This window comes from Rousettus aegyptiacus, unplaced genomic scaffold (assembly GCF_014176215.1).
Source record: "Rousettus aegyptiacus isolate mRouAeg1 unplaced genomic scaffold, mRouAeg1.p scaffold_m13_p_5, whole genome shotgun sequence".
Lineage (NCBI taxonomy): Eukaryota > Metazoa > Chordata > Mammalia > Chiroptera > Pteropodidae > Rousettus > Rousettus aegyptiacus.
In genome coordinates, this window is record NW_023416308.1 from 19,827,457 (window position 1) to 19,844,606 (window position 17,150).

At 45.1% G+C, this 17,150-nt stretch overlaps 1 protein-coding gene across 3 annotated transcripts in view; it reads right to left on the reverse strand.

Moving 5' to 3' along the window:
* Positions 1–646: 646 nt before the first annotated feature.
* MYO18B (myosin XVIIIB) overlaps positions 647–17,150 on the reverse strand; it is a 239,968-nt gene continuing 223,464 nt past the window's right edge. For 2 of the 3 annotated variants that reach the window (XM_036221665.1, XM_036221666.1), the window contains one exon: positions 3,802–5,053. In XM_036221665.1, the coding sequence (XP_036077558.1) occupies positions 3,814–5,053 (1,240 nt within the window). In that variant the 3' untranslated portion in view covers positions 3,802–3,813. Of the gene's footprint in view, positions 1,550–3,801; positions 5,054–17,150 lie in introns of those variants that run through there. The other variant, XM_016124218.2, reaches the window with a different exon arrangement.

The window sequence follows — 17,150 nt, forward strand, 5'->3', positions numbered from 1 at the left end:
GAAGTTGTTATGGACTGAATTGTGTGTGTCCCTTGACCCCCCAAAAGATATCTCACCTCCAGTACCTCAGAATGAGACTGTATTTGGAGATGGGGTCTTTGCACAGGTAATCAATCTAAGGCAAGGTCACTAGGGTGGGCCCTGATCTAATATGACTGTGTCCTTTAAAAGTAGGAAATTTGGACGCAGAGCCAGAAATGCACAGAAGGAAGATGATGTAAAAGACGGTAAGAAGACAGTCAGCTTAAAGAGAGGGGCCCTCACATCCCCCAGAAGGAACCAACCCTTCCGACACCAATCCAGTCCCTAGAACCATGAGACAATATGTTTCTGTTAAGTCATCCAATTTGGGGTACTTTTTACAGCAGCCTTAGCAAATGAACAGACCAGTCATCCAAAGAGGACTTTCCTGTGAGTGGCTACACCAGCAGGCTCCTAGGGATGGAGGCCCATTTGGGGTAGGGCATGCGGTCTGTGCCAGTGGAAATGTAAATAGAGACTGCCCTGGCTACCCAATGTGGGCATAAGCAAGTTCTGCCTTCGTGAATAGGGAATAAAAAGTGCATTTATCCCTCAAGACCTTTTGTAAAGTTGTGATAAGATATACCATGTAGAATGCTTCGCACAGTGGCCAGCAAGTAGCATGTGATCAATAAATGGCTGATAGTTTTTCTGTTATGAATACCTCAAAGATGTTTGACGAAGCAGGTATCCAAGCTATACATGTACCTGTGCGAGTGTAACTTATGGTACATGTGCATGTTGGGGTGTGTGTGTGGTCGGGCTGAGTGTGTTAGGAGGTCTATGGGGCGCTGAGAGCAGACGCTCACAGGGTCTTGAATGTCGATATGGGCAAACATTTGTAGGGATGCACATGTGTCAGCATATCACATGTATTCCGTGTGTGTAGGCTGATTAATTTGTTCACTGGTTCATTCATTCATTCATTCATTCATCAGAATTTCTTGGATACTTGCCTACACATATGCATACAATGTAAAAAGTAAATACACGAGGGAAATATGATAAAAGTAAGTATGGGAATTAAGGGAGAAGGAGAATTTATTTTAGTTTGATACATCAGGGAAGACATCCTGGAGGAGGTGACACTTATGCTGAACCCGGCCAAATGGAGAGAAGGAGCAAGGTCATTGCATGTAGACATGTAGGGAGAGAGGCAGCAGTATGCCACTGAAACTACAAACTGTTTGGTCTGGTTCCATCCCTCAGAACCCTTTTACTCGCAGCTGCCCTCCTCCATCCACCCTCCAGAGTCCCAGGGAACAGGATCACAGAACAGAGGAGGCATGGATGCCAAGGAGCCAATACTTTATTTGTGCAGACCGCGCACGTTGGGAGCCCCATGCCCCATGGCACAGGCCTCTGCGGGGCCATTCTCGCCTCTTGAGGGTGGCCGTGCTGGCTGTATCTGAGCTGAGGGCCCTTGGGGAGGCCAGGCCAGTCTCTCTCTCTCTCTCTCTCTCTCTCTCTCTCTCTCTCCAGATAGTGTAGAGTTGGGAAGTCTTCCAGGGTAGTGCATCTCAGGAGGCTGGAAATAAACGTAGGTCAGAGCTGATAAATGGGACACAAGGCGTGTGTCTTGGTGAGGAGAGCAAGAGTGGGGGATGAGCCCGAAGGCGCATACTCCCAGGTGGCATTCCTGCAGAGAAGACGCGGAGAGGAAGGAAGGTGTGTAGGCAGCAGAAGGGAAACAAGGGGAGGGAAACTGGGACAGGGCTCCCGAAGGACCAGCATTCCCAGAGCAGGGTAACCTGACACTCAGTGCAGCCACTGCGGCTCTGTCTTTGGGTTCTCACTCATTCTTGCCCAACTGACAATGCTACTTTATGTAGTTGGTGTTATTAGCTCCATTTTCCAGCTGAGACCGCAGGTGCTCAGCAAGGCCACATTGCTTGCCCAAGGTCTCATAGCCAGTGACAGGAAGAACTGGGCTTGTTTGGCTCCGAATCTCGTAATACACGTGCTTCACGGGGAACAGGGATGTACTGTTTAGTTCAGGACTCCGGCATGGAAGTCAGGGCAGAGGTGAAGTTTTAGGCAGGCGCTCATTATATTGCCGAGAGGGGGGAAAGGGGAATTGAGATTAAAAAGAAATGGCAGAGACAAGACGTTCTGTGACGACTTCTGCTAAGGACTTCTCCCCTTATGAACGTGTGCCCTTTACCTGGCCTTTGAAACTGCGTTCTGTGTCCCTGAGAGCATAATAATGTAAATGATATCAGATCTCTCCTTGGTAATTGAGAGCAGAGAGAAGGCCATGTAAAGTCAAATTAATTTGCTCCGAAACATCCGAGCCCATCTCCAGGGAAGGGGCGATGGCTTTCTAATGGGCTGACGGTGCCTCTTGAAGTAGCAGGTCTCTACGAGTGGGAGACCAGCAGTTTGTTTTGGTCCAGGACACATTTGTGGGGAGGGCTGGGGGCTGAGGCAAGGTGAAGGCTGAGTGCCCACCTGTAGCCTGAGCCCGGAGCAGCTGTGAGTTCTGAGATTTGATAAGAGCGAGATTTGTGTGGCCATCAGCTATCATTGGGCTGTGGGTTTGCACTGTGTCTGAACCTGGAGGGAGATTCTTACACCAGCTCCAGGGATGCTCAGCCTTCCCTAAGGGGCTTTGCACTTCAGTCGGGAGCCGTGAAGTGTGATGTTCAGTGCCTTGAGCCTTGAAACATACCCTTTGAAGAAGCTATCAGGGGCCAGCCTCTGCCTTAGCGCAAAGAACAATGAACTGGGCGTTAGGGTGGCTGGGTTGGCAGCAGAGTCACTAGGTGACCTTGATCTTGAGGTTTCTCACATTTTTTTAGCAATGGGGTTGGAGTTCGTAAATTCCAACACCCCTTTTGATATACAGTTCTAAGGTCTACCTCTATTTGGGGGTCAATAGAGGCAGCCTCTTTAAAGAGCCAGCTCCATCAGTGTGGCTCTGAGTTTACTCAGGAAGATGCCTGCAATATGGACCTAAGGAAAACACGACAGATAAAAGTGATGGGTCTGGAGTTCCAAATCCCACTTCTGCCTGGGTGATTTGGTGTAAGCGGCTTAACCTCCTTGGTCCTCTTTATCAACCTGTAAAATGGGAATAACTACCTCTAACCACCTCTTGGCGTTATTATGGGTACTAAATGACCACCTGATATACGCATTCAATAAATGGAAGCCATCATTCACAATGAATTCCTCTCCCCGCCTTTCTTCCAGAGAGGTACCAGGATCAGGACTGGGAGTGGGCGAGAAGTCAGAAAGAAGCACTCCTGTGTTGCTGTGACCTCTGTACTTATCCCCTCTTCCCTCCCCCTCGGTCCTCCGTTCCTCTCTAGATAGTTTCCCTTGATCCGAGCCAAAAGGCCAAGCAGCGATCTCTCTGGATATTGAACGTAAGAGTTACACTCTACATCTTAAGGCCCCTTGTACCCGGGCCTGACCCAACTGCCACAGATCTCTATCGCCATGTGGACAGGATGCCATCACAGCTCCGCCAGCTCCAGGAGGGATGGAGTGCTAGAAAGAGACGTTGGGGAGGTGGAGGGGGCTTTCAAAGGTCAGCACCTTCTTTAGCATTGTCCCCCAGCACCCTCTCGCTTTCCAACGTGTCCGCATTTTCAAGTGCAAAGAAATAGATGGCACCTAGCAGATAAGCTAAAGCCTCTCGAAACCCTCATCTCTAGAGAAATAAGTCAGAGCATGAAAAGCAGTAGGAGCAATTGGTTTTTTCTAGGCTGCCAGGCCCAGGGGGATGATCTGGTTTTATCCCCCCCCCAAACGATCCCAGCCTGTTACCTTTACCTGAGCTGGTTCCTACTTCTGGAGATATTTCTTCATTATGCTCTCCACATCCTCATCTTGCCTGCCCGTCCCAGGTTCTCTGTTGTCCGGGGTCGTTCGCTCACCACCATCACCCTCCATCCGTGGGATTCTTGGTCGACTCTTGATGCTGTCAGCGCTTTTGAAGGACACGACGGAGCTAGAGGAGGACGACGAGTCAGAAAGGTGAGCAGGGTCCTCCTTGGCTTCCGGGCTCTTTTTCAAAATGGTCTTGATCCCTGAGAGAAAGGTCTGGTCGGCCTCTTCTGTTTCAAAGTGGACGCCTGAATGCTGTGAACGGTCTTGCCCATCTTTGGCCACTCTGGCCAAGGACATCTTAGATGTCTCGGGCTTCCGAATGGCTGGGAGGAAGTCATCGAAATCCACTTTGGTCTGGCGTTCGTAGTTGAGGCTTGGGAGCTTCCAGCTGAATGGGTCACGGCCCCGAGGTTCTCCCATTAGGTGGGCGAACTGGCGGTTCTGGAAGACCAGCGGCTCCTTCCCGAGGTCTGGACAGCCTGCGTCGTCCAGCAATGACTCCAGGCAGCGCCTCCGAGGACATAGTGTGGGCGACAGCAGTGCGCCCCCGGATATGGTGGGGGAGCTCAGTGTTCTCCCTGAGTCTGGCCCTGATTCTAAGAGGGATTCGCAGGAACTGAACCGTGTCTTCAGCTTCTTGGGGAGCAGTGGGGTGCCCTCCACGCTCTCGGAAGGGATGCATTTCAGGCTGGTAGACCGCAGGAGACCGGCGGATGCCCCAGCGGCGTCCTCCGTTTCCAGGGATGACTTTGCCCCACACCCCAGTGAGAGGAGTCCCTCGTCACTGCCTGTCCTGGCCCTCCTCAGTGTGGAGGCCCCGGTGGTCTGGTAGATGGGGAGGCTGGGGCAGTCCTCCAGGCCCAGAGCTGGCCCCTGGCCTCTCTGCGCCCTCTTCCTCCGGAGCCCTTCCACGAACTCCGAAAGGGCCACCGAAGGACTCGGCAGCTTTTCCCTAGACACGGAGCATGTGTCTGTCCTCTGAGATGATGGGGAAGAAGACAGAGCTCCTAATCTCTCCGTGGGCTTTCTCTGGACATCATACTCCTTGCCATCCCCCAAGTGGCCGTAGTTTTGCCGGTGGAGGGAGAGGGGAGAAAGGGACTTATCCCCTGTGGTCTTGCTAGAGATGTCCCGGGCTCTGCTCAGTGCCAAAGCTCGTTGAGTCCTTTGGGCGTCACCAGCCTCCTCGTTCATCCTGTGCCAAGAAGAAAGATGCAGTCGGTAGAAATTGTGCAATTCATACAATTTGTGCAATTGGCGTGAGAGCCTCTAAGCACAGGCACTAATATTATTTTTCTTTGGAAATGCCATCCCTACCGCATTCTCAAATGAAACGTATGATTTAATGCCCAAATTCGAGCCATGCAAATGATTTCTTGTTGCTTTCTCAAATGCAATTTCTGTTTATAATTAAACCCAGTTAAGTACGTTTGAGTAGATTAAAACAGCAGCTAGGATGAATGACTTAGATTTATGAGGCATCATATCAGACATGATGGGAACTATCACCCCAGAGCCTACTGTGAAATAAGTCATTTGCTTCTTGAAGGCTGGAGGCAGACCCACAGGAGGCTAGTTATTTATTTAGGGCCAAGCCCAGAAGACAGTCCCACCAGCAGGGCTTCTGAGACTCAATGACCCAAATGTGCATCCCAGCGGAATGCTCTAAGACACCCGATTGTTTCATGGGTGGGGGTGGAAGTAAAAATGTTCACCCCCCCCAAAAAAGGGAAAGATTTACATGATATTCACATGCAATGAAGACTATACACAAGAGGACAGACGGTTTCTATTCTGGGACTACACCAGGCTTGGCTTCCATGCAGAGTCATTTTGCAACAGCTGAGCCAAAAACACTTCTGAAAAGAAGGAGCCTGGCAGTGGGGTGAAATTATAGACTGTAAAATAAAGGGTGCCCTTGAAGGAGAGAGACTGGAATCCATCGACTGTTCCTTTCGTAAATAAAATCTGTTTGTCCTTCCACTAAGACAAACGACCCCATTCCTGCCCACCAGCAGAATTACAATCTATAAAAAATGTGAAAGGGGCGCAGAGGCAAAGCCAGGCGCTGGGAACTGACTAAGGCTGGGAGCCACGTGTATGCAGGTGTCTAGTCATTACCCCCCTCTGCACTGTTGCTCCAACCGTAACGGGAGGCAGCGCTCCTCACAGAAAAGGGTGGTTGGGATTCTGCTACAAGACTTTGAGGGAGGTTTGATATCACCATCCCCACTCTCTGATCGCAAAGGACAGGACAATGGCCCAAAGGTCTCTCCAGTCTGGGAAGGAAACTAAGCCAATGGCCCCCAGAGGTGATACCCAGAGGAAAGAGGAGGGTGCAAATAGGGTAGGGGATCAGGGTCTTTTCTAGGGACACACAGGTAGGGACTGAGATGCTGCCTTCCTAAGCTCCCGAAGCCAGGCTTCATCCATCCCATAATATGCCTCTCTCTTCTGGGGCTGGCAGGAGCCTCCCCAGACCTGGGAGCTAAGGGAGGTTCCCACGGCAATGACGCTTTCCGTTAAAGGGTTCCACAAGTGACAGGCGCAGGGCTGGGTGTGCTCACTTGCCTCTTCTTATTCCTGAGGTCAGCTAAGTTAACATCACGGTGTGGGGATGGTGGGGAGACAGCTGTAGATAAGCCACCTCCATCGCCCACTTTCCTTACCACCCTCAGTCCTTTGCTTGTGCGGTCAGGCTCTCTACTCCCTTCCCAACTTCCTGCCTCCAGTTGCCCTCTTGCTCACTCTGTTCTAACCACACCTGCCCCCACCCCCATCCCAGGACAGGCCACATTCTTCCTACTTCTGGGTTTTGCATTTGCTGTTCCCTTAGTCTGAGCACCCCTTCCACCTTTTCCCACCCCAGTCATGATGCCAACCTCATGGGGAAGCCATAGGAATAAATGAAAAGCCTTGGTCACAATGTCTGGCACCTAGCTTCTCAAATAATGATGAATAGTTATGATGAATAATTAATAAATCAAATATTAATGGCTATTAATCATTGATAATTAACAATTAATGGTAACCCTTATTACTGCTAGAACTTTCTGAACCTCTTGAGCCTAACCCATCTCAATGAAAGCCTCAGTTGAAGTTCCAAGACAGTTGGACGGAGAATGAATGGGCAGGTGAGCTTGCACCTCATCATTCCTAAGAAGGGCTGGCCCTGCTATGCTGAAACAAAAGGCACACAATTTGTCGACTCCTTTCCTGTTTCTTGGCTGCTAGCTTCCATCTCCATCACAGCTGGACATGAACTGGGAAGGGAGCTGGAGTACTCCTTTATGATCACCTGGAAGTATGTTTGTCAACATCGTTGCTTTGGAATCACTCCCCTAATACATGGCAAGATGGCATTCTCACTCCTTTCTTTTATTTTCCTTTCTTTTTTCTTCTCTTTTTTTTCTTCTTTTTTCTTTTTTCTTTTTTTTAATAAACAGCTTGGAGCTGCCAGGGGCAGTGGGCTGCTGCAGAGCTGACAGAAGTCATTTCCGTCCTGTCTCGGTGCTGAAGGGAGCCAGGGGTGATGAATGTGTCTTGGGTGCTCGGTCTCATTTGTCGTCTGCCATGTGGCCATGGCGGCATCGAGGGGTCCTGTCACGGAATGGGACTCTGCCATCCTGCTCCCCCCGGCTCCCACCTCCAGTGCTGGTGGTGGATGCCAAGATAGCATGAGGAAAGGGAGGGAAGTTAGAGGAGAAGGAGGGGAGGGGAGAGAAGTTGGAGGAGGAGGAGAAGGAGGAGAAGGAGGAGAAGGAGGAGAAGGAGGAGGAGGAGGAGGAGGAGGAGGAGGAGGAGGAGGAGGAGGAGGAGGAGAAAGAACAAAAGGGAGGAGGTTGAGGAGTCACAGAACTCCAGCCCATACTGTCAAGATCTTGCTGACGCCCATTTCTGCACCCTCTGAGTTGGCACACAGGAGACGCTCAGTAGATGTTGTGGAAACTGATTCAAGTCTACCTTGGAAATCAAGTCAATGAGGAAGAGAAAGTAGATTCGATGAGAAAAGAAGAGAGGGGAAAAGAGAAGTGTGAAGAGGAGGAAGCGGGATACACAGAGAGAAGTTGAAGAGAGAACAGACTGATGGAGAAGAAAGTGAGAGACCCCAGTGGTGAGGAAGGCGAACGAAAAGGGAAGGGCAAAGGCAGGTGGGTAGGGAGGGTTGCAGGATGACAGCTGAGCATTTGCCCTTCTCATCTTCAACCAAAAGGTGGGACAGGCTGGGGCACACCAACCCATCGGCAGCCCAGGAATGGGGTCCGGAGGTCCCGGCCAGTGACTGCTGGTGTTCAGGACAGAGGGCACGTGCTTGCAGAGCCCAGGCCATCGGGATCTCCAGCTCTGCCTTTCCCGAGGCCCAGCTGGAGCAGCACCTTCCACAAGGCGTGCAAGCCCAAATGTCCCAGCACAGCCGCCCGATGGTGATCACTGAGGTCTACCAAGTGGTCCAAGGGCCTGATGTCTTGGGGATGGAGTGGGCTGGGTCCCATGTTTTGAGAGTTGCCTGATACCTCCAGAGCCTCAGCTGGTGGGCTCAAAACGGAAACACAAGCTGAGCAGAGTAGACTTCTGGGGGGCTGAGAAGAGAGCATGTGGGGTAGAGTGATGAGGGAGGGAAGGAAGAAGGAATGGGAGTGGGGAGAAGGGAAATAAAAGGAAGTCTTGGCTGAGTGCTACCTCTTGGCTTTACCATTCAGAAATCCACCCACGTTTCCGTGACTTCTTTTTAAATTTTACGTCTGCATTAGCACTCAAAGTAAGAAGTTCCTTGCACCAACGCCTTTCTGTGTGGAGACCACAGAATTTATTCTGAATTCAGACACCCTCTTGCAGACTTCAGGGTAATGGCCTCAGTTCTGCTATCTAAGGCCAGCAGATCCTCCTTTCTTCCATCCCAGCTTTGGACATTTCAAATACATCCTGCTGTCTTCATCCAGGGGCCTGGGAAGACTCATTTTTTCTTTCAGCTGTCTTCGCTGGATGGCTTAGCTCATATTAAAAACTCTCCTCCATCAGCATCATGTGATAGATGGCTGGTGGATAATCAAGATGTCACTGTGCCTGCCTCCCACAGCCTTGGCCAAGGGGAGGGATGATGGATAGAAAACTCTCCAAGTTCCTGGGAGACAGGTGTGGACAAATGCCAGGCGGGGCACTGCGCTTCTTTAAGGAGAGACTCCAGGAACATTTTGGGAACTTCTGCTACTTGTCTCTAATCTATCTGCAAAGACTTCTAGCATATCTGCCATAATACAGAGCCAATGGGCATCCCTGAGATCCAGTCATAATGTTGCTGGGTTGATCTGTAATTGAGTGGAGGGGGTAGCCAATGGCTGCCACAACAGTTACCCCTGGGCAAACATCTGCTGTGTGCCAGGCACTGAGCTGATGCCACGGATACAAGGGGGGACAAGCTGATGGGCCTCCCGCCCTCCTGGAACAGACCTCCTCATTTACTTATAATCTTTATGGCAACCCTGGAGGTAGGGATGATGATCTTGAGGCACAGAGAGGTGGTTGACCTTCACAAGCACACATAGGCAGAGGTGACAAAGGCGGGTTCCAACTCCTAGTTGGCTGACCCCACAGCCAATAGTGTCATTCTCTATAAACTTCCTCTGAGGCCTGTAATGTGTTTCAGGGTTAACAGTATTTCTTGTGTCACCTTGTCCAGATAACATTTGTCACTTGGAGCCTAGTCTGCTTCTGCCACCGACTAGCCATATGACTTTAGGACAGTTCCTCAACTTCTCTTAGCCTCAGTTTCCTTAGCTGTAAGATAGGGGAAACTTATCTTGCAATGTTGTGGAGATCTGAACTCTAGGAGGGCAGGAGGTCCATACTCGGTGCCCAGAACAGTGTCCTGGCACATAGTAGGTTCTCAGTTAAATATGTGTTGAATGAATGAGTGAAGTTCTGATGTCTGCCACATAGTAGGTATCTAATAAATGTTTATTAAGTAAATTGATGAGCAAAAGAATATATATAAAAATGCTCTAAGTATTGCTGAACACCCAGAAATATTTGAATTTTCACTCTTTCTAACTTGCAAAGTGAAGAGAACAAGCTTTAAAAGCATACAGTTCTGTATTCAAATCTGACTCTGCCCCTTCCTATCCAGGTATCTGGTGGAGCCTGACCTTGCTCAGCTGTAAGAATGGGAATGATAATGCTGATTTCACAGCATCACCCAGTTCACCTCTGCCTGCCCTCAGCATTTCCCATGAGACAAAGGCTGGTGTAGTTACACCTGCAGATAGTACTTATTTATTTCAAAACATTAACTACTAAGAAACACATGTTTAAAAATCTGAATGCTTGTTTGATTGTTTTTCTTTAACAGCTCCTGCCAGCAGGGCTAGAGAAGGCCTGGAATGTTCAAGAATGAGCTATTCCTATGTATGATCCTGTTCTGAGTAGAACAGGAAAAGGATGTAGTTATCAAAGTGGTTGGTTCAGCCTCAGAACTGAGACACATGTCTCCTGCTTGGGCCACACCCTTTCCCCTGCCAGGCTGTCCTATGAATGTGCCTACTTCATTCTATCTCTAGTGCCCATCACAGTAGTAGATGTTCCATGAATGAAAAATACACCTTTATATGCACGTATTTTGTATATACCATCTCACCAGGATCAGACTCATCGCCCCATCTGGCAGATAAAGAAACTGAGGCTAATTGGTGAGAAACAATTTACTCAAGGTCACATCGCTAAGTGGCAGAGCCTGGATTTGAACCCTGGTTGGACAGAACTTTAAGCTCATGCTTTTTCCTTCCAGGACGTCACATGCCCTCCAGGTTGAGCAAGCAGAGTGGAAACCTCAACCAGCTGAACTTACGTCTACCTGTGTACATGTTCCAAAATCTGCTGAGACATAATGAACAAAATGTGTGAGGTCCAATGCAAGGAGATGCTGGCTTCACTGGCATTAGACATAATCACACAGCAAAACGCATAATTTCCAAGTCTGAGAGCCTGGGTAGAGCTGGGGCCAACTGTAGCTATGGGAAACTCGAAGCAGATTTAATAACACCATGAATCATCCCCAAAGGTGTGCTGTCACCGCCATTCTTCATCCACACCCTGAAATTAAAGAGGAAATTAAAAATGTATTGATCTTCTTTAATACTGGCGAGATCTGAGATGGGAAACCAAATGTCCTTTCAAGATGGCCTGAAGGTTTTGTAACCAAGTCCAACAAACAATTAATAGTCTGTAATAAAAGCTAACACAGTGCCCAAAACTGTGTGTGACATGGTAGTGAACGTGAGACATTTATTAAGCCCCTATAGTGTGCAGGTGAATTCTGCATAGTAGTATCTGTCGTACATTATGCCTTTAGGCTTTGCAAATATTACTCAATTTTACTTCACAACAGTCCTCTAAAGTGGATATTATTGTAATCTTTCCATTTCACAAACAAGGCTCAGAAAGGTCAGTAATTTGTCATATAATAAATGGGAGAACATGGATTTAGACCAAGGAGTCCACCCCTGAAATGTATGCCTAACTGCTCTGATATACTGCCCCTTCTTGCCCCATTTTACAGATGAAAAAATTGAGGCTCAGAGAGGTGAGTTGGCTTGCTGAGGAAGTAGCAGAGCTGAGGCTTTCATATCAGTCAGTCTAACTATACACAATGTTAAGCTGAGCTCCTATTAGGAAGACGGGCTGCCTTCTCTTCCTGGAGAGCACACTCACTGCAGGTGTAGAGACTGGATAAATCCATGAAGAAGAATCAGCAGTGCAGGAACTTACAGGCAAACTTTGAACTATGGACTCTAAGCATAGCAGGACGTTGCCAAAGGAGAGAGCAGGTGCTGGAGGCTGCATATGCAGCCCTCCCGGAGGAGGTGGAGTTGAGTCAGGCTTTTGGAAGAGGGGCTGAGAAAAACATAACAAACAGGAGAAGATATCTCCTGCAAATTATTAGCTTATTTAAACTGGAAAATCCTTTACAAGCAAGGCCTGATATCTAAATTTCACAGCCAGAGAAACCAAGACTTAGTAAGGCCATCCAGCTGAAGGAGAAGACTCAAAGCGAGGAGGCGGCCATGGGATGGGGACAACCAAGGAAGCAGGTACGACTGCAGAGGAAGTGGAGAAATGAAGAGCAGATGGTCCCTCCGCCTGTTACTCCTGGCCTGAAGGTGTGGAGACTTGAGTTAGGAAACAGACTCTCTAAATATCATATATTCCTTATAACATAGAGACGAGATCAGATAAGACATATTCTATGAGATGAGACAACTCTCAAGCTTTGTTTGCTGTTCTCACTAATCTTAAGTGGGTGCTGAGTCATTTGACATTTTTTGAAAACCAACCCGGTGAACATCACTCAGTGGACACCAGCCTGTTTATCTTCTGTGGGTCAGCAGAATTTGTCTTGGCCTCATCCACATATTCTTACCGAATGAATACCAGGTACTAGGACCAGTAGTTTTTGAACAGAGTTGCCCATCGGGATCACACCTGGAACTCTATTAAAAAATCTATTTTAGACCAGGTGCTATAGGAGTAAAAAGTAAAAAAATAAGAGATCATAAGCTGACAAGGTCCTTGCAATGTGTGAGGTCAACCAAGGTTTGCCTCACCTAAAAAGAAAAATCTATTTTAACAGGAGGAAGTAAGGGAACATTCTAGTTTAAAAGAGACTAAAGACTAATGTAAGATGTTAATAACAGGGAAAACTGTGGGTAGAATGTATATGATCACTGTCTATACTTGCTGCTCAATTTTTCTGTGAGTCTAAAACTTCTCTAAAAAATAAAGTCTGATATTTTTTTTTTCGAAGAGAGAGAAACAAACAAAAAACAAACAAACAAATGCAATGTGTATTCTTAATAGGATCCTTCTTTGAAAAAATGCAGTGATATAAGACAATTTTTAAGACAATTGGGATAATGTAAGGGTTGGGATCTTGGACAATATTATGGATTTGTTCATTTTCATAGGTGTGATGATGGTACGGTCGTTAAGAAAGTCCTTCTTGGGAAGAAGTTGTGAAATTATTTGAAGAGTATTGTCATGATGTTTTCAAGTTACATTCTCATTGCTCAGCATAAGAATGTGTTTAGATATAGAAAGAAGTAGGAAAGGAAGTAAAGATAGAAATAAAGTCAATATGAAAAATCACTAGTCATTGTCAAATTAAGGTGGAGGCCAGTAAGTTGAGAGTGCCTAGACACCTTTACATTAAAAAGAAGAAGAAAGGAGGCAGAGAGAAGAGAAGAGAGAAGGAAGTGATATATTACAGATAATTCTGAGGAACCATTGCTCTATATTAAAAAAAAAAAAAGTAAACACTTTTATTCACCCTTCAATGTTCAGCCTAACTATAGCCTACTAGATAGAGAACGAAGACTTCACTTACCTCTCAGGCTGGGCTAGGGGTCTCTTCTGCTCGCTGTCCCCTTGCTCCCCCAACACTCTGTACTAGAACTGCTTGTTTACTTATTCGCATCTCCCAGCAAGACTGTTAGTTCAGAACTAGACTATATTTTTCTTTCATGAACACCCAAGATCTAGAAGAATACTTCAAGGAAAGTTCATGGATATGAAATAAAAGAATGGAGAAATGGAAAGAGGAGGGATTGTGAACGTGTAGAAAGAATGAACAAAGGCTCCCCCTGCCTCATCTGGCTGGTTAATTCAGACCCCAGTAGCCTTACTTATCAGTAAGCCAATGTCTCTTCTCTGGGCTTAAAAAACAGTAGATTCAAAACCAAATCCCAGTGTACAATCTAAAGTGAATTCTTCATATATCCAAACTCAAGCCAAGAACATGGTTTTATTTTTACAGGATTTTATAAACTTCTAGAATATCAGAATTGAGAGGGAGCTGGAACCTCATATGATTTGAACCTCTCATTCTACACCTAGAAAACCAGAGACAGGAAGAGAACTTCCCAGGTCATATTCTCATGGGACAGTGAAAATACTAGCTCTGAAAGCCAGCCTTTTACCTTATGATACAATTTCCATAATGTTTTGAAAGAATAACCTAGGTATGTAATTAAAATTTCTAATTGGATTGGAGATTCAGTTTGGGTTTAATATATGTTGAATACATTTTCAACACATTTCTGCGTTTGCCACACATAGACATTGCCTCACTGAATGTGGTGTAATAGCTATAGCCACATAAAATATCAGACTTATTCATGAAAGCACCCAGTTCCTCAAGAAAATGTAGTTTTAAATAAATGGAAATAATCCATCCACCTATCCTTTACAGCCACTTATTGAGTCCCCTGCTGCCAAATGCTGTCAATACATAGATGAATAACGCTTGTAGTCTAGAAGCTTAAAGTCTAGAGGGGAAGTAGACTCATCAAATTATGCTTGAAAGGAAATACAGGTGAATGTTCATGTCCTCTTGGGTATAGAAACTAAGGAAGAAATGTCTACTTAACAAATGGAGTAAAAAAGTCCAGTTCAGCCTTCAGTTTCCAAATATGATAGAGTAGCTGTATCAGAAAAAAAAAATCCTCCCTTAGAAAAACTAGAAAAACTAAATTTAAATTAAAAGACATTGGAGAGTCACCAAAGCGGCCAGGACTTGAAAGCCAAGTTCTAGAAACAGGAAAGGATATTGTGTGACATTTTCTCCTAGAGTCATTTGCTGATCTTCAAGCAGAAGAATTAATCTGAGGCACATTCACTTCCAGATATCAAGACTTACTATATAAAGCTCCATTAGTTAAGGCAATGTTAAATCAGCTCAAGAATGGGAAAATAATAAAATGAAATAGAGACTATAGATGATACTACTGTGAAATGTGAAAAAATTATATCTTTTAAAATATATATGCTGACCAATTGGATAGTCACATGGTCATGAACCTTAACCCCCATTTTGCATCATAAATAAATATAATTTCCTGATAAACTGTATGTCTAGATATAAAAGTTAAATCAATATAACTTTTGCAAGAAAACATGGAGAGATATTTTTATGATTTGAGAGTAGGCAAATAATTCTTCAATAAGATATAAAAAGTGCCAACCATAAAGGAAACAAATTCTAAATTTGTTTACATTAAAATTGAAAACTTCTGCTTATCAAAAGAAACCATTAGAAGAATGAAAAAGGCAAGCCACTAAATGGGCATGGATACACATACCCAAGAAAGGACTTAATCTAGAATATATTAAGAACTTCTACAAATCAATTTAAAAACGACAGACAACCCAAAAGAAAAAAAAAATATATTAAGCAAAGACTTCATCAGTCATTTCACCAAAGAGGTTATCCAAATGAACATAAAAGCACATGAAAAGGTTTATCTATTAGGAACATGCACATTAAAACCAAAAATGTGACACTACTAATATCCAGTAGAATAGATAAAATTTTTTTAAATGACAAAACCAGGTGTTGGCAAGGATGCAGAGCAACTGGAACTCATTCACTGCTGGTCGGACTGTAAATTGGCACACCCATTTTGACAATATTTACTAAAGTGACAATGCATCTGTGGCCCAGCAATTCTACTCCTGCGTGTATGTCCAACAGAAAGCTGTAAATCCATGCAACAAGATGTGGACACAATTGTTCATAGTAGTACTATGCATATTGGAGCTAAACTGGAAACAGCCTAAGTATCTATTAATAATAGAATGTATAAATCATTATCGCATGTTTACACAATGGACCATACGGACCAGGGTTTCTCAATGCTTGCATAACTAACATTTTGGACCAGAAAATTTCGGTGGCCTGTCCTGTGCATTGTTGGATGCTTAGCAGCATCCTGGGCTTCTACAGGCTAGATGCCAATAGCACCCCTCTCCCTCCATTATGACAACCAAAAATGTCTCCAGTCATCATTACCGACTGTCCCCTGGCAGGGAGCAAGGTATAAAATTGCCCCACCCCACCTCCAGTTGAGAACCATTGTTATGGGCTGCTGAGCAAGGTAAACAGGTGAATTACTGCTACATGCAACAACGTGGATGAATCTCATAAACATAATATGGAAAGAAAGAAGCCAAACACCAAAGAGTACTACTGATTGCTCCCATCTACACAGAGTTCAAAAACAGGCATGTCTCATTTATAGTCTTAGAAGTCAGAATGGTGGTTACCTTTGAGGAAAGAAGAGGTAATGGTTTGGATTTGGTAGTAATTACCTAGGTATGACTAATTTTTGAAAATTTCATAAAGAGGTTCTTTCCTATATATATATGAAATATGTATATGACATAAGAATATTTTACTAAGAAGCTTACGTAACAAAAATTTAGCTCAATGAGAGAACCACAGATTCTAAAAAAATGTTTTGAACCATCAGTGATTAATCCGAATTGTTTTACATAAACTTGCGGCTAATTTAGGTGAGCCTCAAAATTTCTGAGAGAGCCACAGATACATCTACCACCTAAGACCTGGCATTCTAGACAGAAAACAGCCCTCCTTTCCGTGGACATTCATCCAAAGGTAATGCTGGCCCCAAGGATGAATCTTGGACAGAGACAGGCTTCTCCGGCTTTCATCTATTAAGGCAGTGAGTCCACGGTTGATGTGTTTGCATTGAATATTTCCATGCATTCAGTTTCCACATCTTTTCCACTGATCTTCCTAATACTGATAAAACTGAAAAGAACCCTATTGTCATAGGAAGACATAAAACCATATTCATGAGAGGCCTGTTCATTAAGTACATTCGGAATGAATTGAAATGATCCTGAGCTGTGGTTCTAATAATGTAGAGACCGATAAATAAATGTACTATTGAAATGAGATTAGCATGGATGCTTAACCTACTTTGAGAACAAGCTGTTTTTAACGTTAAGTACCATCCATTCATATTTACATAATTAATGAACTAATTACAAACAAGTCTTATCTAATCGTTTAAGCAGGCTTCACATGACCTATTCTTGGCTTTTGCTTCTGTAGAAGTAATTGCATTTCCTTGAAAGTAACACAACTTTATTTTAAAAACAATAACCCTATAATTTAGATCTTTTTATTAATTCAAGCCAGCCTTATACCAAATAAAAGTCTTCAGGTGTGAGGGTGGTGGTGGTAGGAGTATCTAAATCTTTTTCTTTTAAACTAAGAACTGCAAGCCAAGAGTGTGGGGCTGAAAATGTTTACAGAATGCGAATTTTCCCCAGAAAAAGGAAAAGTTGTCATGCCATTTTTTAGCCAAAGGAAAAGCAGTTGTGTTAAATCGGCACCAAAGCAAATGATACATACAACAGTAATTAGCGAAGATTACACAGTAATTAAAATCACGATGATTATGTGAGTGAGAATAATTTATACAATAATCTCCACG